Source organism: Pinus tabuliformis, chromosome 4_2, assembly GCF_031772625.1.
Source record: "Pinus tabuliformis cultivar Carrire ecotype Pingquan chromosome 4_2, CPIR1, whole genome shotgun sequence".
NCBI classification, from domain to species: domain Eukaryota; kingdom Viridiplantae; phylum Streptophyta; class Pinopsida; order Pinales; family Pinaceae; genus Pinus; species Pinus tabuliformis.
The window spans coordinates 869,160,977-869,183,400 of record NC_142304.1 but is presented as its reverse complement, the minus strand read 5'-3'; the positions used below and the strand labels follow the sequence as shown (position 1 = coordinate 869,183,400).

The 22,424-nt window shown below is 37.5% G+C and overlaps 1 protein-coding gene across 1 annotated transcript in view; it reads right to left on the bottom strand.

Moving 5' to 3' along the window:
* Positions 1–10,005: 10,005 nt before the first annotated feature.
* LOC149172416 (COP9 signalosome complex subunit 6-like) overlaps positions 10,006–22,424 on the bottom strand; it is a 156,024-nt gene continuing 143,605 nt past the window's right edge. Inside the window, exons 8-9 of the mRNA XM_089424319.1 lie at positions 10,537–10,592; positions 10,006–10,445 (exon numbers count right to left, since the gene is read on the bottom strand). Of these exons, the coding sequence (XP_089280445.1) occupies positions 10,364–10,445; positions 10,537–10,592 (138 nt within the window). The 3' untranslated portion in view covers positions 10,006–10,363. The remainder of the gene's footprint in view (positions 10,446–10,536; positions 10,593–22,424) is intronic.

Sequence of the window (22,424 nt, the reverse complement as noted above, 5' to 3'; positions counted from 1 at the left end):
TATGACCTTTGGTCGACTTTTACATGTGTTTACATTTATTATTTTATTAACATGACAAAATATAACAATATGGAAAAAGAAAGATCAAGAGGTCTTCCAATGTGCTTTGGTCCAAACTCTTATTGTACTTGGTACATGCAAGCTTTCACACTTGTTTTGTAACCAATTTCGATGCTTTAATACTTTCGATTTATTATTCTTGCCTCTCATTTCCTTAAGTTACCTTGATCGCAAAATTCTCTTCTTTCCCTATGTCCACCACTAGTATGTTATCTTCCATTGGAGGGTACAATCTTGTATATCATCTTTGTGCGCATCAAGTCCCTCAACGTACTGCAATTTCTCTTCCTTTGAAACAATGGATACAATTGTTCTAACAATAAGTTTTATATCTGTCATGTCTTCAAATATGAACATCCAGAATGAAAATTGCAGCATATTTTGTCTGTTTCAAAGATATGCCATTGAGGGGACAAGAGCTCAAAGGATTCTAATAGAATCTATCAAGGACTCTCTCATTCCTTATGTCTCCAAATTTTAAGCATCAAAAGAAATTTATGATAAGCTAATAGATTTATTCTCAGTATCCATAGCCGGAGAAGTGATATATATAAGAAATGAATTTTACAAGATGAAGATATCCAAGGAAGGAATAGCTCCCTACTTCATGAAGATCTATGAGATGAGGGATCAACTTCAAGAGCTTGGGGAAGTCATGTCTGACAGAGAAATGAAAACTATAGTACTCGATGCTCTACCTGAGGATTGGGGCAAATTCACATTAAGCATATATTCCAAGAAGGAAGCAACCACACTCAGTGAAATGTGGTCTCTATGCAAGACAGAGGAAACCAGACTTACAGCAAAGGAATATGTGGTATCAAAGGAGAAAGCATTTGCTACCATGGTCAAGAGAAAGGGAAAATTTGGTAAATTTGGTCCACGAAGAAAAAACAACAAAGACATGTTCAAAAACCAATGCTATGGATACCAAGAATATTGACACTACAAAAGGAATTGTCCTAAGCTTAAGAAGGACAACAACAACAAAACAAATAGGGAAGAAGATCACATGACTCAAGAGGTGAAAGAAGAAGAAAAGAAGCAAAAGAAGGAAGATTCTTCGGATCTCTACTATGACTAAGTCAAACTCTTTACTTCAAGTCTTCTTTCAAGGTTCTGAGTAGGATAGGAGCATGTAGGAATACAATGAAATTGCATGGCTAGAAACATCTTCTATAATCTAGAAGCATGAAGTACATAGAGTTATAGATACTCATAAATAAGTAGCATTTATAATGAAAACAAAATGCATGGTTAGAAATATCTTCTATAATATAGGAGCATGGTAGATATAGCTCAAGATATTCATGTAGAAGGAGCATACCTGGTATAGGACTTCATCCACGATGAAAGAAAATTGATCATGATTAAGAATCTTAGAAGACCTCCATCATTAAAAGAAAAGAAACATTTGCAAGGCAAGGGTCTTTAAGATCCTATGATGGAATCTTCAAAAAAAGGTTCATGAACCAAAGAAGATGTCTCATTGGGAATCCCATTCATGGGATTCAAGAAAAGGATTATATGCAGGCAAGCTAAGATGAATCAAGAAGGGCCACACCAAGGGAAACCAAATGAAGCTAAGATGATCAAAGGAGAATCAAGATGAGGTATGCATGCATCAAAGTTTAGTCATGTTATCATTTGTATATTATTGAGCCATGGGAATAGTTCTATAACATGGTCAAGTAAGAAAGAATATATTTCACCAATGACATGCTCAAAGGCATGTACTACAATGCAATAAAGGTCAACAAAAGGATATGCTCACATAAGGAGTATAATATTACTGACTAAGAAGCAAGAAGAAACGTTGACTAGTCCAAGAAACAAGCAATGAAGAAGTGCTCTCACAAGGAGCATAAGGTGGTTGACCAATTTATCCAAAGAGAAGCAAATGAAGAAAGAGATCAAGCATGTGAAGAACACCATGATCACCGATAATCACTACCTGACAAGATACTTTGAAGATATCTCCCGAAATAAGGCATGACAACTCTGACAAAGGAAGGAAGGACCCTTGACACCTATGAAGGCCTTGGAGATATGAAAGATGTAGATAACTGATTCTAATCTACAAAGATGTCATGATGAAGAAGCCATATAGAAAAATCACCATTTAATGTTGAAGCAATATTAGGATGAAGTCATGCTGGACTACTAGGTCGAAGCATGTAAACAAGCAAGTACGACGAAGCATCCATGAGAAAAGTATTACGAAGCATGGATAGATGACAAAGGAGTAGCTAGATGACAAGAAAACCTTATGTATGACAAGAAATCCACTTTCCATGAAGGAAGAAATGACATGACAAACCAGGAAGGACAGTGATCGATGGATAGTTTGAACAAAGACTTCATGACATCAAAGAAAGGAAGGAGACCACGCAGTTGAAGGACCCACGAAGAAGAAGTTGTTGTTGAATGAAAGAGTCCCTAATTAAGAGGGAGCTTTGACAAGTCCCTGATTAAGAGAGTTTTGGATCACCCCTGATTACAAAGGAGTGACGATTGTGTTTTTCCATTTCACGTATCATGCACTAGACCGGGACTAACAACCGTAAGTCTATATGAAGGCCATGAATGGAAATGTAGACACAAGATAGACACAACATAATTGTCTTCACTTAGGAAGAAATAATGGGAGGATTGGGTAATCATCTGGAATCCAATACTCTTTGAGGATGTGTAGGGCATCCAAAACAAGACTAGGCAAGAAGAACGGTATTATTTGAGGGCTGGGAACCAAAGACAATAATAGTTTCAGAAGGTCATACTTAGTGACACCTGGGTGGGTATGTACCTTGAGAGACAATGACTATGGTGTTTATAAGTCATTGGTCTCGCCAACATTGTGCTTAGATCTATTGAGAGATAGAGCTGTTAGTCAAGGCCTTGTTGTGGAAACAATGTTGGTTATTATGATGCTATAACAGATGCATTGCAAATCAAGTTTCTCTTATGTGAATTCTTCAAGATTGAAACATAGCTAAACACCTTGTAATGTCGTATGAATACCTCCCTAGTTAAGAGGGAGTGTTGAAGGAAATGTAACTAGGTTCGGTCTTCATAAATGCACTTTTGATATTTGTATTTATTCAAGAAAAGAAATATTATTTTTATAATATATGTCAATGAGTTTCTTGCTCATTGAAGTAGGTCTAGCACATGTTAAAGTGCTATAGGTAAATCAAAAGGTTAAAAGAATTATGTTAAAGACCTTAAGGGTATGTTACATTGTGTATAAGAGTCAAAGAAGTAACCTCCAAGCAAATTCAAGTCCCCTCCTATGCAAAGGCACCATCAAAGAGTCTCCTTCAAGCATGTGACACCACCAAAGAAACCATCTGAAGCAAGCATAAAAAGTCAGCTTGCAAACAGTCTACAAATCGGCCTAAAAGGAGGGGAAATCCTCTATAAATAGAGGTTGTCCACTCCATTACAACGTCAACCAAGTAGCTCTGAAATATGTGAAGAGAAGAGGCTAGAGAAAGGGTAATAAAGGACGAAGAAGAGGTCTCCTAGGGCAGCAAAGGAAGGAGGAGAAAAGCCGAAGTGGAAAGGACTGTTTCTAGGGCTAGAAATAGTCACATGTGCGAAGAAAGGGTGGTCAAGTTTGCGAGTATGATAGTAGGGACAAACAATCCATAAACTAGTGTTGATTGGGTTTGAAACTAGGCCTACAAGGCCTCCCAAGTCAAGTGAAGAAGCCTATCTCTCTAGCGAAGGAAAAGGACCCTAATTCTCTAGGGTACCTCTCACATGTGCGAGAATTAGGGCTACAGTGTTGTCACACTAAGTAAGAATGAAGTGCCGGAAGAAGGACAAAGTGTCAAGGAACGAAGTGCCGGAAGGAGGTGAACAAAGTACCAGGAAAACATAGTGCAGAGAAAAGGAAGGACTTGACTTGTGCTTGGAGGATCTTCTAGTCAAGGGTCTAGGGTTTGGGATTCATCAAGAAAGAAGCTTCAATAAGAGAAAACTTACCAAAGGGTTTTCCTCTCAGGAGAAGAGAGGTTTTGGCCCTGGCAGAGAGCCAACATCTTGTGTGTGTGTGTGTGTGTTTTTTTATAGTAGTTTGATGAAGTACACACATGCATTAATAATAATAAGAAGAAGATTAAGCTAACAAGGAAAAGTAAAAAGACTCCACAATTGTTATCAAGTTAAGAAGAATCACACTACACCTAATTGCCCTGGATTCTTCAACAAGAATTTTCCTCCTATTGCATCAATATTTTTTTTTATCTTGCCAACATCGATTCAATCGACAACACTTTGATTCAGTGTTAATCCCAAAACTCCATCTTGCTGAGGAAATTTGGGTATCATTGCTTCATATTGTATGGTTGCTAGCCCTGAACTTAAAACAACTACATCAGTGAGATGCCTCCCAACAAAATTCATTCCTTATTGCAAATGTACAAAATGTCAAATACAAAATGCCAAATTCTAAGGCTTGTTTCTTCAATCCTACAAATATCTACACACCATTCTTGATAAAGCAACAAATTTTGGAATTTGATGTACGCAACACAAATCCCAAATTTCGCCTTATGTTATAACACCTTTTATACATTTCGAAATTTGAAAACTAACTTAAAATTGCAATGTTAACATCTTTTGAGAACTCTTAGTTTGTTTTGAAAACCAAACTTGGCCTAACATTCCCATAATCTAAATCAAATACTCAGCTAAAACTTGATATCGGACTTCATAACCAGGACTTATCAGTTGTTGGTTATCTCCATAGCCCTCAAGTTTTGAAATATCTGTATTGTTCCCAAGAGAGAGAGGTAACCTCTGATGAAGTTTGGCATGTTGTGTTTCAAGTATTTGACGTTTACCATCAAACCCACTATTCCCAGTTTTATCTACGATAAAGCTAAATGGATTTGCTTCATACACTAACCTCAGATGATCCCTTGGGTTTATGGCAATGTCACAACACAACAAACTTCTCCAACGACATCTCGAGGAAGCACATCGTATAGGCTGGGAGTATTCGTTCAAATTTATGTGTTCATGTGAGATCATAAAGTTCTATGCATCTCTTGATGAGTGTAAAACCTTCTTACATGAGCAAAGGCAAGCTTCTCTTGCCATTTTAACTTTTGCCATTTTAACTTCTCCAGTAATTCAATTCAAAGGAAGATGCTGAAAAGAATCTTGGTTTTCATAAATTGTCTATGTCTAGAGTGATGAGTAGATGTTTGTCTTTGGTTGACAAAGAATCTTATATGAAAAAACAATATGAACACATTGATGCAAGTATCCCTTGAAGGACCATGAGAAAATTTCAATTGCTGAATGTTTTCAATCTTGAAATAATGAATGGAGTGATATTTTAAATGCGTAGCGTCCTTGTTTTTTTTTCAAAGAGATATCACCTACCAATATGTAGCTTGGATTTCTGCCCCAGGTCATCAATTGCATTTGCACCAATCCCAATAATAGTAGCACTTGAGTTGATCCAGTCTCCTCTTATCATATTGTATGCCCTAAAGAAGCTATGGCAATGTCTACCTTGCTTATGCTACCCTTCAGATCAAGAGTTTTCAAATGTGTAATTATTGAAGTTGCATCTAGTTTTATTCACATCAATTTCATTTGCAATGATTTATCAATCACCATTGCCCTTTTCTTGATTATGGAGACCCCACTCCATGGTAAGAGTCTTATGCGCCTTTTGGTCTAGAACATCTCAACAAGCCCAGGTATTTGAGGGTGTGAAAATTCCTAGACCGGGAAATTCCTACTGCAACACTAATGATATTTCTCCTACTTGTTAGATTTACATAAACAAGTTATTTGCAGTTTCCTACGACAAACATCGAAATACATACACTGCAGCCTACACCAATTAAATTATATGTTGAAACAAGAAATTGAACAATAAAGAAAGATGCACACAAATGACACAGTTGTTTTTGGACAAATGTCCCTAGAAAAACCCAATGCGGGAAAATCAGTGCAATAGATCTGAGGGCTTTTATTATGAGCTGTGAAAAAGGATATAATGTGATTATGGGAGGTCTAATTCTATCAAATAAGGCAAGTGACAAATTGAGGATATAAGGAGATAACCAATTGAGGAGGTAGGGTATGATGAGGAGATCGTGAGTTGATTGCGATGAAGGAAGGTCACAATTGGTGATGTGATCAAATGGGGTAATAAAAAATCTACAATGAAGTGACGTGAACCGCGATGCGAGCAAGGTCAGAGACCGACAGTACAATTTGCAATGGACGATGGGTGAAGGTTATGAAGGTGATTTGTGATTTGCGATGAGGAGAGGTTGCAGATCATAGTCACATGTCGCAGAGACAAGGGAAGATGGATTCTGCTTGGATTTGCGCTAACAATATGCGATAGGGGAGACTGCAGGTTAAGAAATCATGAAATTCTTGCAATAAAGGGGGGTTGTAATTTCAATATGTGATAATCACAAATTGTTGCGATAGATCGTTCAATACTTTCTGTTTATGTGATTTGTTGAAATCTGACTCTTGATTATGCGATTAAGTCACATCTTGGCTTCAACATCTCGCCTCACACAAATTTCACAGTATTGATAACTTGAGGCTTAAAAGAATCATAAACATCTTGATGCACATAAAACCTCTCAACACTAACACAATTATACGCATTTGATAGTAGAGCAACCCTTACATCTATTTGTGCAACATGAGGAACATCCCTATCCTCACAAACAATGAATGCATCTTTTCCACTAAGTTCACATGTTATTGGGGTAAATGTCCTCGATGTATTTTTAGTGACCATCTTATTGATAGCAGTAGATCCAACAATATCACTTTGTCAATGGAAGAGACAAGTGCTTATCCAAATTCACCAAAACCTGTTGTCACGTGAATGTTGCAAAAAGTCATGCTTGAATAATCCAAAAATCGAAGCAACTAGACCAACTTGCATGATATGGTACATTTAAAACCATGTTTGGCATACAAATAGACTAATAAAGCTATTTTTTATTCAACATATGTTCCACTGCGTCCTAAAATGCCTCACAACCCTTGATTTTGATACCATTCCCCCAAAAAAACAATTGCTAATTATGGGATTGAAAATATTATGGAAAGAATAATCCAAGGAATGATGGCACCAATAAACCCCAATGGATGAAACTCTACTCTTGTATATTTGTGGAGAATTGACTTGCCAAAAGATCAATTTTGTAGGTCTTGAATCTCATACACTATTGATGATGCCATACAAGTTTGAGCAACTCATTATTATGCACATTTGGTCACCATAAGGAAGTCCCAATGATCAAGCTTATTTGACCTATGGTTGGTTTAACTTGCATATGCATCTGGAGATGGTGATCTACTAAATGTTTTTTGATCCAATGATATCACCTTTCCTTTAAGAATGATGCCCAATAATGTTAAGCTTCATGACCATTACAGTCTCTGGTACCTCCTCCAACAGAAAACACTCTCTGAACAAAAACAAAAGTGGATTGAAAAAATTGTTGCTTTTTACATGGAGATATTACATAAAAGGGGAAAGGACAATGTAGTGGCAGATGCTCTTTCCAGAAGATATGAAGAAACATCCTTGTTTGCAGTCTCAACTATAATCACATAATGGCTTTAATGAAATCCAAAGTGAATATGTAAAAGACCCATAAACATGTGCTATAATCAATAATCCTACTCAAAATCCAAAATTCGAAAGGAAAAATGATATTCTGTGGTATAATGGGAGAATTTACTTAAGCCCTAACTCTAAATTTAAATCCAAGGTCCTCAAGGAATCCCATGACTCATTTTCAGCATGACATGTAAGGCTCTTTAAAACCTACTATAACGCACATCTATCTTTTTATTGGAAAGGAATGAGTAATGACATTCAAAAGTATGCGTGCCAGAGGAATAAAAGTGAAAGCGTTAAGACCCCTGGTCAACTCCATCCCTTGAATATTCCTAATCAAAAGTGGGAAGAAGTATAAATGGATTTTATTGATGGATTACCCATGTCAGACCAGAAGGAAAAAATTCTTGTAGTAGTCGATAGACTCACAAAATATGCACACTTTAATGGGATGAAGAAATCAGATTCAACAAAAGAGGTCGCTCAAATATTTTGTAAAAATGTCTACAAATTACATGGTTTTCCCCAAGCCATTGTTAGTGATAGAGATACCAAATTTAAAGGGAATTTCTGGAAGGAACTCTTCAAACATGTTGGGACATACCTCAACATGAGTTCAGCATATCATCCCCAAACAGATAGACAAACCGAGACTATCAATAAATACTTAGAAGCTTACCTTCATTGTTATGCAATAGATAAACAAAATAAGTGGTCTTAGTGGTTACACCTCGTTGACTGTTGGTACAATTCAACATATCAAACTTCCGCAAAAATGACCCCATTTCAAGCTTTGTATGACTATGACCCTCCTAAATGGAAAGACTTGGCTTTCACCAAAACTAGAGTTCCAACAGTTAAAGACTAGCTAGAAAAGTGAAGTGAATAAAGTTTCTTCTTCAGATTAATTACTCCAGAAGACTTGGAATATAAAGATATCCATGAGGATACAAATATTATATATTAAATGTGTGAATAAGAATGATTATACAAATGAGAGTGAGAGGTCTGCTTATATACTATACAGGTGCCTCTTCATGGAGAGTCATGTCTCATTTAGACATGACTCTTCAACCTAATTACAAATTATTATTTCCTATATATTTATTCTTAACAAAGAGACCCAGAAAATCCTTCAAGCATTGAAAGAAAATCTACGTATTGCAAGGAATCACATGAAGCAACAGGCCGACCAAGCATAGAGCGGAAAGAGAATTTGAAGTCGGAGAGTGAGTATTTGTTAAGCTTCAACTTTACAAACAAGTATCCCTAAAGCAGAAGGGTAAAAACAAGCTAGCACCGAAATTCTATGGATTGTACCATATCAACAAAACGATCAACCAAGTGGCATATAACTTAAACCTTCCTAATAATAGTCGAGTTCACAACGTTTTTCATGTATCTTGTCTTAAAAAAACATTGGGCAAACACCCATCAACACAAACTACCATGCCAATGTTATATGATGAAGGCAAGCTCATTCTAGAACCAAAGGGTATCATCACTACCAGATAGAAGAAGTTGCGTTCACGAGTAATTAAAGAATACCTTATCAAGTGGAAGAATCTACCAAAAGAAGAAGCCTCTTGGGAGACAGAAGCATTTCGCCCGGAAAACTCGTCGTTACGTATGCTTTAAGGACAAAGCATCTTTCAAGAGGAAGGCAATGGTATGTAAAAATTATCTAATTTTAGGTTTTTAGACAAAAGGATGTGATCATTAAGATCATGCCCTTTCCCAAAAGGGTGCCTATGGCAGTATATCAGCCAAGGACACCCTTTTGGGAAAGGGCGTGATCTTATGATCATGCCCTTTCGTCTAATTAACCTAAAATTAAGTAATTTTTACATAACAATATACTTGACAAATACCAGACTGGATTCGTTTAGTTGCTATTGTCACAAGGTTTATGTCTTCAACAAAGACCATACATTTGAATGCTGCAAAGAGGATCCTAAGTTATGTAGGGAACCATACATTGTGGCATCAAATGCAACAGAGATGCTGACTTTCCACCTTACAAAGTACTCAAATGCTGATTGAAGAACTTGATTATGACTTGCAAGTGCACTTGGAATTTTAGAGGTGTACAAAGAAGAGACTTTTAGTTGGAGAGACAATTTACCCAATAACATAATTCATCTTGGAACACAGAAATGAAAGGTTCTTCTCATAAGTGTTCTTCCTGCTCTAGGAGCTACTCATTCTAGGAAACAGATCTAAAATTTCAAAAATGCCACGTGAAATAAGAACCATATGAATTTAGTTGAAGGCTGGTTTTTAATTGCCACTAATATCCTCAGATTTCCAGAACAAGATGGTACAGCTAATATCTTGCTATAATTCTATCTCATTGGTATTCACGGAACAAGAAAACCATATCATGATAATAATCAGTTAACGCTGACAATGACCACTGCAATGGACAACACTTTGATCACATATGGAAAATATTGTAGCCAGTTTCAGGTATCATGCAGCTGACTGAAAAAATATTGATCATCCACATGAGCAACCTTTAGACAAAACTGTAGTGCAATAAGATAAAACCGCCCAGAGTAAACATACACTTCGTCCCAAATGAAATATGTGATCAGCTAGCAGAAGAAAAGCATCGGGTATTGAATGAGATGTAAACCAACTCAATTCAGTCCAGATATCATAAATTAAGACCAAGAATTAAAGAAAAGTAGTTCGCCCTCCTCTTCTGCTTTGTTTATCAAAAGCTGTGTTGAACTTGTCGATAAGTTCGTTCATGGTACTGCATCAAACAATAGATGAATATATTCAATTTTCAAAGAGTTTCTAGAGAAATACAAATAATCAATCCTTTGGATTGATTTCCCACATACCTGGAACAATTTGTGATCATAGCTAGGTAAGCCATCAACAGTGTATCGTTATATTCCTGTTTCAAACAGAAGTATGAGATGTGGGAACCAAACTACATATTTTTGCATTTCCTAAGATACAAAAACAAGCATGAACAAAAATAAAGAGTACAAAGGGGTGAACTCTGGACAAAGATCAATTAATAACCCAGGGTGTAAACCCTGTATGCCTCAATTATAGGTTAAACATCTCCCCAATCTCTGCAAGTGTCAACAATTTTGACTTAGCAGAAATGGATATACAACTTAAGGCCTTGTCTGCGAGAAGTTTTGTTGGAGTACAAAATCCACATATAGGCTAACCATCTCCTAAAAATCTTCAGATGTAAACGATTTGAAATTGAGTTTGCAGACATTGATATACAATTTAAGGCCTTGTCTGCAAGAAGTTTGCATAGAACTATAATGCTCCAATAGCTAATATTCAAGTCTCTTTTTTAGAATGAAGATAACACCTGTATACGTGTTGATTGGTAGTTTAGCTGTAGGTCTAAGCACAATTGTAGGGTAGTTCGTTAGTGTAACAATTGGAGATTTCCAGTAGAACACTGCTACTGTGTTTGTGTATAAATAAACGTATCTATGAATAGAATATTGGTACTTTGTGTCTCTTTGCATTATTGCACTCCCACCTATTCTGCCATGGTATCAGAACAGGATTGGGCCTAGCTCCCTCACAAATATCCCAAGAAGATAAGAGCCTCCGAGATGTCATCCTCAGTAGAATACCATATGTTAATTTTCCATAGGGCTATATTGTTCTATGCTTTAGATAATTGCATTACATCTTTTATGCATTAAATTCACCCCACAGCATCATAACATCGTTAGCAATTATGTAGAAAGAACAATATCATCAACAATGCAGCGGAACAATAAAGGAACATCAGAAGAAAAACATGCACAAATAGAGACACCAGAATTTGGTTGGAGACCAGGGAAAAACCCCACAAGGGGGAAAACCCGGAATTCAATTCTTCTTCTTCTATTAGATTTCATCAATTGTTCAGCTGAGATACAAAGAACAATATAATCTATCACAACCGGCTACCTAAGGCCTAAACAGATCTTGTTCACAACTTCGTTTGTGAACAAAATTCAAATCATGAAATAGGGTTACTGCAACATCACTGTATCAGAATCTGAGTTTCTCTTCAGGGTTACAGGTCACAAGGGGTCTGCATATATACTTAAGATGGTGCCATACCAGTAAGCCAATACCAATAATGTTCCGCCATACTACTGCTGTTCTGTGAACCATATACCACCCTGCCACACTGGGCCATGTGGACCATACCAACCAGACACTGCCAACCGGGCCATACCAACCAGGCACTGTCAACCAGGGCATAGGGCCATACCAACTGGGCACTGTCAGCTGGGCCATAGGGTCATACCAACTGGGCACTGTCAACTGGGCCAAGGGCCATACCAACCAGGCACTGTCAACCAGGCCATAGGGACATACCAACTAGGCGATGCCATCCATACATACTGTGCATTGAGGTCATGTCAGAACATACCATAAAACAAGAGACGCGAGACTGACGAGACCGTAACCATAATGCAGGACTAAAGACAAGAATCGATGCCATTCATACTGATCTGAACCATATACAAATCCAACCATACTGTAGCGAGCGAGTCAGGGACATACTGTAGTGTCATACCATATGCAGTGAGAGCAATGGCATGTCATACCATACACAGTGCAAAGCCACAATATAACGCAATTTCACATAACAAATCGAAGCCACAGGAATGAAGCGGTATTATATGACAAATCGATACCACAGGTATATAAAGCCAAAATATGAAGCCATGAAACGATACTACAAGTATCACATATAAATCGAAACCAAAATATGAAGCGAAGCCATAGCTAGGTCTAAAGTTATATCACAGTAATGTGAAAGGCATATCACTGTAATAAGATATTACTGTAGAGCGAGACATGTAACCATGCGAAACTGCAACCATGCGGGAGTGTAACCATATGAGACATTATAGCAAATGCTATACAGAGAGTAAAGGAATAGTAAATGCGAGAGACCCATCCCAATATATCGATAGTCCTGAAGATGTGGGAGACCTGTGAAACCCATCCAAAAATCTCAGAGCAATTTTTTGACATATCCAAGTCCCATTCGGAGATCAACTCAATTGGGTATATATAGTTGTCTCTGTAAAGGGTCATGACCTTTGAGGGGAGCCAACATGAAGCCGACCTGGAATTCTTGGTGAGAATTTAAATTCAAATAGTATATTTCCCTCCACTGGATTGAAGCCGACCATAATAAAATTATTTTTGTTTATACTTTTAAAACTTATTTTTTCATAATTAAATACGGGCTAGGGAATTTCTCCCCAGCTGCCAAAATTAACAACATAGAGTCTTTTTACAGTAGAATTTTCCTGTTGGTTTATGCACAAAAGGTGAGAGTGTTGTTTAATTGTTGAGTAGAGATATAAAGACTGCTTGTGTTGTGTAAATAAGCCTCAGAATCTGCAATAGATCTGTTTCCCAGGGATTATGTAGAGTAATATGAAGAGGTGAACCTGTCCAGATTCCAGAATGTAGCAAGCTGTCAGCCTCCGTTGCCAGAAGGTAAACCATTGATTGAGGGCCATGGAGATTCACTGTAGCTTGTCAGATGATGGGGCGAATAGCTGACCTGTTAAAACCAGGTACTAGTGCTCATACTTTGATTGTGAATGTCAGCATTTCAAAGATGATTTACAAAAGGGTGGATGAGATAGTTCTCAGGTTCGTTAAATCCATATTGCAGAATGCTTGTTCGAAGGGAGATAGTGTATCAAAGACTGTTTACTACTGCAATAAATAAAAAGAAATCACATTATTACTAAGGAAAAAAGGAAGGTAAAAGTTTTATTTTGGTCATTTGATATTTTGATATGACCCAATATAAACCCAAATCAAGAACGATGATGATGACAATAGAAGTGTTTTCTTACTCTGAAATATAAGTATCTCAAAGGCCAGGGGGAATTTGAGGTTTAGCTCAATATAGATTTCTCTCCAACAATTTAGATAATATGGAGATTGGGAGTTTGGGAATTATACCTTTACAAAGTGGATGAGATGGCATGATGGAATTTGGTACCTCCAAAATTCCAGAAATGCAAAAGGGAAAGTGCTGATTAAGTTGAAAGTTTCACTTGTATTTGTTGTCCATGATTTTAGTACTGTATTGTTAAGAGGGCGTGTTGGACTATAATGCTACAATGGCTAATATTTAGGGATCTGATTTGGATGGAGATAGAGCATGTATACATGTTGATTAAGATTAGTTTAGCTGTAGGACCAAAAGCAATTATAGGGCACTTTGTTAGTGTAGAGATCGGAATTTTGCAATAGAGCTCTACTACTGTGTTTTTTTATAAATGAATGTATCTATGAATAGATTATTGAGTACTATTTTTTGTCTGTCTTTGTAGTGCTGCATTCCCCAGTATTATGTTAATTTCTTAGTGGGACTCTTTGAAATTGAGACCAATTATGAAGAGATGAGATATGTCATTTTTGTTGAAATATGTAACTAGGTTCGGTCTTCATAATGACATATGTAATCATGATTTTATGTGTTTGATGTAAAAAGAAAAATAAATTTATTATTGTCATTCTAGAGGCATGGGTTTCATGCTCAAGGAAAATTTATTTATAGGTCAAGCACCCATTGAGTGCTTCTAGGACTTGTCATTGAGTCTACAAGTCAATTGAGTCATCATCTTGAGTCATCATCATGTATGGAAGACCCTTTTAGGCATGTTACATCTTGTAAAGAAAATTTATGTAAAGTCAAAGTATCAAATAGACCCTCCAAGACCTTGTCATCATCAAATAAACAAATCGGCCTTCATGAGTAGACAAGTCAGCCTAAAGATAACAATTCGACCTCGAAAGAAGCCTATATATAAAAAGACTTCGACCTCATTTGAAGATCATCCAATCAGCTCTCAAGAAGTTCGATCTACGAGGAGGAGAGGACGAAAAAGGAAGCCGGATACCTAGCAAAGAAAGAGAAGGAAAAAGCAAAGTTTTTGGGATTGTCTTTGGGCTTCTATCCTTCACATGTGCGAGAGAATTAGGGCATCAATTGCAACAGTAAGACCGAGATTGTAGTTACCTTAGGAGACCGAAATTAGGTGTGAAAAAGACAATTTGCAAGCCGAGTAGTCAAGAAGGAGAAGGCTATCCAAGGGAAGAAGGAAAGGAAGCAAATTCATCATTATTATCCCACACGTGCCATCTAGGGTTTCTGCAGTCGAAGTTGCAGAAAAAGCTGCTCGCGGTGGAAGTTGCTAGAGAAGCAGTTGGGATTGAAGTTGTAGAAGTTGCTAAGGTGGAAGTTGCTAGAGAAAAGAAAGCTCATCGAGGAAGGATTGACTTGGTCTTGGAGGGGACTTTGACAAGGGTCCTAGGTCTTGGAATTTGTCATTTCAAGTTCTAAAAGTGAAGAATTCTTGTGGGATTTCCTCTCAAGAGGTTGTGTCCTCTTGTCTCATTGTTCTTTATTGTTTGGTAGTTGTTTCATGATAAGAATACTAATTATAATCAAGTGAAAGAAGAAGTTAATCAAGTTAAGTAAAAACACATCACAAGTAGTTATCAAAGTAAGAGAAATCACCTAATCTCGTTGCCCCTAGATTTCTCAACATGGTATTGGAGCTAAGGTGACAAGACAAGGAAAGGTAGCTTGAAGAAAAAATATAAGAAGCATCAAGGAGGACTACCCATCTCATCACAAGGACCATACCCTCTAGAAGCAACAATAAGAAGAAGACCTCAAAGACACTACTTTCAAGAAGAACCCTACCTCCACTCAAAGAAAGAAGGGCTACACATTTAAAGCATCTTGAAGTCTCCATATTCTACATTTCTACATCCCAAGGAAGCAAAAAGAAGCATTGCCATCATGATTAAAGAAATCACAGTGATCTCCCTCTCTTTGAAGGAAATTCACATTTCAAGTATATTTGAAGAAAGACATCTCTAAAAGAAGAAGTATTGTCATCTTCAAGGAAGCAAACATCAATCATCATCAAGAAAGGCATCAAGTTGAAGATATCATCATCAAAGGAGCATCTTCACTTGACAAGTAAGTATCTTTATATCTATGTTTGAATCTACAATCAAAATGACTTCATTCTGCAAGGAGAGCAACAAATTGGTTGGGTCATCAAACTTCCTTGCATGGAAGAAGAGGATAGATTTGATCCTCATAGAAAATGAAGTCATTGAATATGTCAAGGGTAATGTCTCCAAACCATCTCAAGAACAAGCTCAAGCACTAACGAAGTATATGAAAGGGGAAATAAGGGCTCAAAGAATCCTTATAGAATCAATCAAGGATCCCCTCATCCCTTATGTAGCAAAGTTGGAGAAATCAAAAGAAATCTATGATAAGCTAGTAGAATTGTTCTTCGTAAGCACTGCAAGAGAAGTTATATCTTTGAGAACCAAGCTATACAAGATGAAGGTATCAAAGGAAGAAGGGATAGCCTCATATCTTATGAGGGTGTCACAAATAAGAGACCAACTACAAGAGTCGGGGGAAATATTGTCCGATAAAGAAAAGACCATCATTGTACTCAATGCACTCCCTGATGAATGGGGTAACTTTGTATCAAGTATTTATGGGAAGAAGGAAGCTACTCCATTCAGTGAACTTTCGTCATTATGTAACATTGAAGAAACTTGGTTGAAGGCAAAAAGTGATAATGGATCAAACGAACAAGTTCAAGCATATGCTTCCATGGCCAAGAGAAAAGGAAAGTTTGCTCTTCAGAAAAGGAAGAAGGTTGATATGTCAAAGATACAATGCTATAAATGTAACGAATATGGGCACTTTAAACAAAATTGTCATGAACTTAAGAAGGACAACAAGAAGATAAAATAAAGAAATGAGACCCATATCACTAAAGAAGTGGAAGAACCTGAAAAGAAGAAATCAAAGGAGGAAGTGAAAGATCTCTACTAAGACTGAGATAATCTCCTTCACTTAGTTCTTCTCAGTTTTGTAAAAGATAGCAATCATAATAGGAAGCATCTCTAGCATTAAGATGCATTAATAATTGAAATAGAGATGACATTGTCATAGAAGCTTGAAAGGATAGCTGAAGTAGAAGTCTACATGGTTGTAGCAGTCATCATGATAGAAAGAAAGTAGTTCATGGCATCTCCATTAAAAGCATATAAGGACAACCATAGTAGTAGTATGCATGGTTGGAAGAAAGTCATCTAGCATGATAGAAGATAAAAAAAAATCATTATACACCATCATCATTAGGGAGGAGCACCCGCGGGATGAGGATAATTAAGATAGTCTACAAGTGTCTCATTGATAGTCTACAGTCCACCTTGTATGGGATCCACTGGAAAGGTATGATGATGAAGATGTGCAGCACATTGAGTTGTTTGAAGTACTTTCATCTTCAAGCAAGGAAAAGGAAGCTGCTAGAAGGAAGTCTAGATGACCAAAAGAAGGAAAAGGTATGTATATATTTGATAGATAAAGTCATTTCATCATATAGTTGCAGATAGCTTGGTTGAATTGCTCTATCTCATGGGCGTGATCGAAGAAGGATCTCTTCCATTAGAATGATGAATGAAGGCATGTAGACAATGTGCCTTGAACTTCTACATATTGATAAAATGAAATCAACATAATATGACCTCATATAGAATATGAGGTGGTTGACAATCATGACTCATATGATGAAGGAACTGTGTCTAGAAGTTCCCGAGGTAGCTATTTGTGAAGGAAGAAGAGTTCGTGAAAGATGCAACTATTGTCACATAAGATAAGATAAGTGATCAACATCCAATAACTAGAAAAATTAGCAATGACATCTCCATGGGGAAGGTATGATGACCTTGATAAAGTTTATAAAGGAAGGAGACCCTTAACATTGAATGTCTTGGAGATGGAGTCATTGCAGGATGTCGATGTTGCATGAAGCTGATGTCATGACAAAAGGCCATCATAAAAAGGTAACTTTGGTTTGATGTTTATTTTGATTTTTTAAATCATCTGGTTGGGTTGTTACAGGGCTACCAAAAGAGAGTTGTAGATGTCACCTACAACTAGCACTCATGTAATTGGATGGAAGATATTGAAAGAAACATGACTTGGAAGAGGTAGTTGTATGAATAAAATCTAGTTGTGGACTAGAAGAACACTTTCCGATGAAGAGAAAGATGACATGATTATTGGTTCAACCCTATGGTTCATTGAAGGAAAGTGATGGATGGTCGATGCCCTAAGAAAAAGATCTAGAAGATGAAGTTCATGACATCAAAAGGAGGAGCCCTACAAGCAGCTGATAGTACAATGATCTCCACCAAAGAGCAGAGTACTATTGTTGGAAACAAGTCCCTAGTTAAGAGGGAGCTTGAGTATATTCCTTTTATAGGAATGGGTATATCTTTCCTAGTTGAGAGGGACAGATAGACACATCATTCTTGTCTTCATGTTATGAAGAAAGAATGGAGGATTGGTTAAGCATGTGAAATTGATTTCGATACTCTTTGAGGATGTGGTAGGGCAACCAATAGGCAAGAGTAGTCAAAGAAGAAATTCCTTGACGACGTGTTATTCCAAGACAGGAATTGTCCTAAAAGGACATACCCTTTGAACACCCGAGTGGGGTATGTGCCTTGAGAGACAATGATGATGGTGTCTATCAATCATTGGTCTCGCCAACATTGTGCTCTGATCTTGTGGAAAGATAGAGATGTTAGTCAAGGCCTTGCTATGTGACAATGTTGGTTTATATGATGAGATGCAAAAAGATAAGCTGAAATAATAGCTTATGAAATGGCTTACCAATCCAACTCTTCTTATGAGAATTTTTCAGTTTGAGAATGTCCAAATACCATGTATGGATTATGAATACCTCCATAGTTAAGAGGGAGTGTTGAAATATGTACCTAGGTTCAGTCTTCATAATAACATATGTAATCATGATTTTATGTGTTTGATGTAAAGAGAAAAATATATTATTATTGTCATTCTTGAGGCATGAGTTTCATGCTCAAGGAAAATTTATTTATAGCTCAAGCACCCATTGAGTGCTTCTAGGGTTTGTCATTGAGTCTACGAGTCAATTGAGTCATTGTCATGTATGGAAGACCCTTTTAGGCATGTTACATCTTGTAAATAAAATTTACATAAAGTCAAAAAGTGTCAAATAGACCCTCCAAGACCTTGTCATCATCAAATAAACAAGTCAGCCATCATGAGTAGACAATTCAGCCTAAAGGCAACAATTCGACCTAGAAAGAAGCCTATATATAAGAAGACTTAAACAAGTCAGCCTTCATGAGTGGACAATTCAGCCTAAAGGCAACAATTTGACCTAGAAAGAAGCCTATATATAAGAAGACTTCGATCTCATTTGGAGATCATCCAATTAGTTCTCAAGAAGTTCAATCTAAGAGGAGGAGAGGACAAAAAAGGAAGTTGAATACCTAACAAAGAAAGAGAAGGAGAAAGAAGCTTTTGGGATTGTCTTTGGGCTTCTATCCATCACATGTGTGAGAGAATTGGGGCATTAATTGTAGTAGTAAGATTGAGATTGCAACTACCTTAGGAGATCGAAATTAGGTGTGGAAAAGGCCAATTTGCAAGCCGAGTAGTCAAGAAGGAGATAACTATCCAAGCGAATAAGGAAAGGAAGCAAATTCATCATTATTATCCCACACATGCCATCTAGGGTTTCTGCAGTTGAAGTTGCAGAACAAGTTGCTGGGGGTCGCAATTGTTGGAGACGCAGCCAGGATTGAAGTTACAGAAGTTGCAGATGTCGAAGCTGGTAGAGAAAAGAAAGCTCATCAAGGAGGAAGGATTGACTTGGTCTTGGAGGGGACTTTGACAAGGGTCCCAGGTCTTAGAATTCGTCATTTGAAGTTTTATAAGAAGAGAAGAATTCTTGTGGGTTTTCTTCTCGAGAGGAGAGGTTTTGGCCTTGGCCGATAGCCTACATCTTGTGTCCTCTTGTCTCATTGTTCTTTATTGTTTGGTAGTTGTTTAATGATAAGAATACTAATTATAATCAAGTGAAAGAAGAAGCTAATCAAGTTAAGTAAAAATACATCACAAGCAGTTATCAAAGTAAGAGATATCACCTAATCTAGTTGTCGCTAGATTTCTCAACAATTTTAACAGATGTTTATAGCTCGGAAAAATGCTTCTACATAGGCTAGATGTTGAGCATGTCGAAGAAGTCCAAAATCTTCCATAGGTGCTTGCTCATGAGAAGTAAGTGATTATTATAATTTCCTTCCTAAGTTTAACTTAGGAAAAGTACACTAATTAAAAAATTAATTAGTGTTGACTATTGAACCAAGTTTCTAAGAATAAATAATTTAATCATTTAAGTAACTTAAATCTAATCTCTATTGTTGATCTCAAGTGAGGCTTAGGATCTAATCCTAGCCATTGATCACTTAGGAGATTAAGGTTAAGGATTTGTGTTAATTTTGGTATGTTCTATGCTTAGAGAAAATTTACTTCAATTTTCCATATTAGCTCAATACCAATTCTAAATTAGCAATCACACTTAGCATGATAGTAAAATGCAAATAGAACATAAACATAAATCGCAGAAGATAATCCAAGACAAGAGGACACAAGATGTGGCGCCATCCAGGGACAAACCCCAATGTGGGGAACCCTTGATCAATTCTTCTTATATTCTTCAATAGTTCAGTAGAGAGAGAGAGAGATAGTACATATACATTAGAAGTCAACACTTTGACTTGTCAAAATAAGCGCAAAGATCTTCACCATGAAGATAACATAATGAAGTTGCAGATCTGATGACTTGGACTGCAGTTCTGAACTCAGGTGAAGGCATACTTCTTCAACTGATTCTCCAAGGTGATTCCATCACCATTCTGCATCCAACCATCATGCTGCATCCAACCATGCAACATCTTCCAGAAACCAACAGTCCTAGGAACAACCTTCTAACATTGTTGTCATCATACTTCTTTTACCACACTGCCACCAATTTCATGTTGTCCTTTCAGGCCTCCTAATACTATGAATAAGTGCCATCTTTTGCTGCGGAATGAGGGCTGCACTAACAGTGGCTAGGCCTTATTCTTTACTGTGACATGACAACGTTAAGGAGGAGCTTCTTCATCCTCCATGACTATGATCTAGTCTCCTACAAGATTGCGGATAAGTATACTTTAGCAGCGTATAGATTAGGTCTCCCTTGCCAGCGTTTAGACCTTCTTTATGCAGCATATGGGATTCTTCATAAGCCTACGGCTAGGGTACATTATGACAGTGGATAGAGCACCAACTAAATTGCACCTAGGGCATCTCCTTACCTACGATAAAGCCTCACCTAGGACTGTGTAAGAGCCTCCTTTAGGATAGCATAGGTGCCTCTCTTTTATCCTTCATGACTATGTCTATAGGGTTGGCTTCATTGGCTACCATTTAGAGTAGCGTAGGCACTCCTAGAAGACCCTTTCTCCTCCACGTCTAGGGCTTCTCCCTAACTCTAATTAGGACTCTCCATGGCAGCGTTAGGATCTCTCCTTCATGACCGCGTATTAGGCTTCCCTTTATTGCGGATTAGGGTATCATTAGGCCAGTGTATTAGACTCTTTCATGACTGCTTGTAAGACTCCTCCGTGATTGCATTAGGCCTTCTTCATTAGGGCAATGTAGAGCCTAGGGCACTCCCTCTAGATCTCTCCTTCATCAAACCCAAAACAGAATGAAGAGAGAGATCACAAGAGTGTGAGTGTGTCTAAATGACTTGAAGGCCACCTCTATTTATAATAAAACGCGGATGACAAGTGGGGGTAATTTGGTTGTTGGCCGACATTGACAAATTGTCACATAACACAAATAAATTCATATCTCCATGAATACATGTCGGAATCAGATGATCTTTAGATCAATCCTACACCTCTCGATGAGAGGAATCCAAGAAAAATATCAACTGCCATGAATAAGAAGACCCACATGGAGTTTGGCCCTAGTTGCCAATTTTAACACTCCCTCTCAACTAGGGAGAACTCCATCTGCTAATCCATCTGCCAGACTGTACTATCTCTTCCATCAGTGCCCTGCACTGCTCTGCTCTGCTGAACTATGAAGAAGAAGAAGTGATCGAGAATGTATCATACCATCCTCTACTGACCCGAAGTCAGTGCCATATAAAAGAGAGTGTCTCATACCACTCTTACTGACCCGAAGTCAGTTCCAATAAAGAGAGTGTGTCATACCACTCTTATTGATCCAAAATTAGTTCCAAATAAAGAGTGTATCATACCACTCTTACTGATCCGAAATCAATTCCAAATAAAGAGTGTATCATACCACTCTTATTGATCCAAAATCAGTTCCAAATAAAGAGAGTGTATCATACCACTCTTACTGATCCGAAATCAGTTCCAAATAAAGAGAGTGTATCATACCACTCTTACTGATCTAAAATCAGTTCCAAATAAAGAGAGTGTATCATACCACTCTTACTGACCCAGAGTCAGTTTCAGTTGATCCCAAATCAATATCATCCTAGCATAGGGAGTACGGTAGTAACACGATGCGTCCATCAGTACTACTATGGTCCCTATCCTCATTTCCCTACTCATTGGCCAAATGAGAGGTACTTCCCATGAGTCCTAGACTGCATGGGTAGGATGTCTCAGCAGGAGAAGGATGAACCACTCATCCTGCCTACATGTCGCCAAGGGTATCCCAGGGGAAGGCTGAACCACTCACCCTATACACAACAAATCACTAGGGGAAGGTTGAACCACTCACCCTGTACACAACAAATCACTAGGGGAAGGCTGA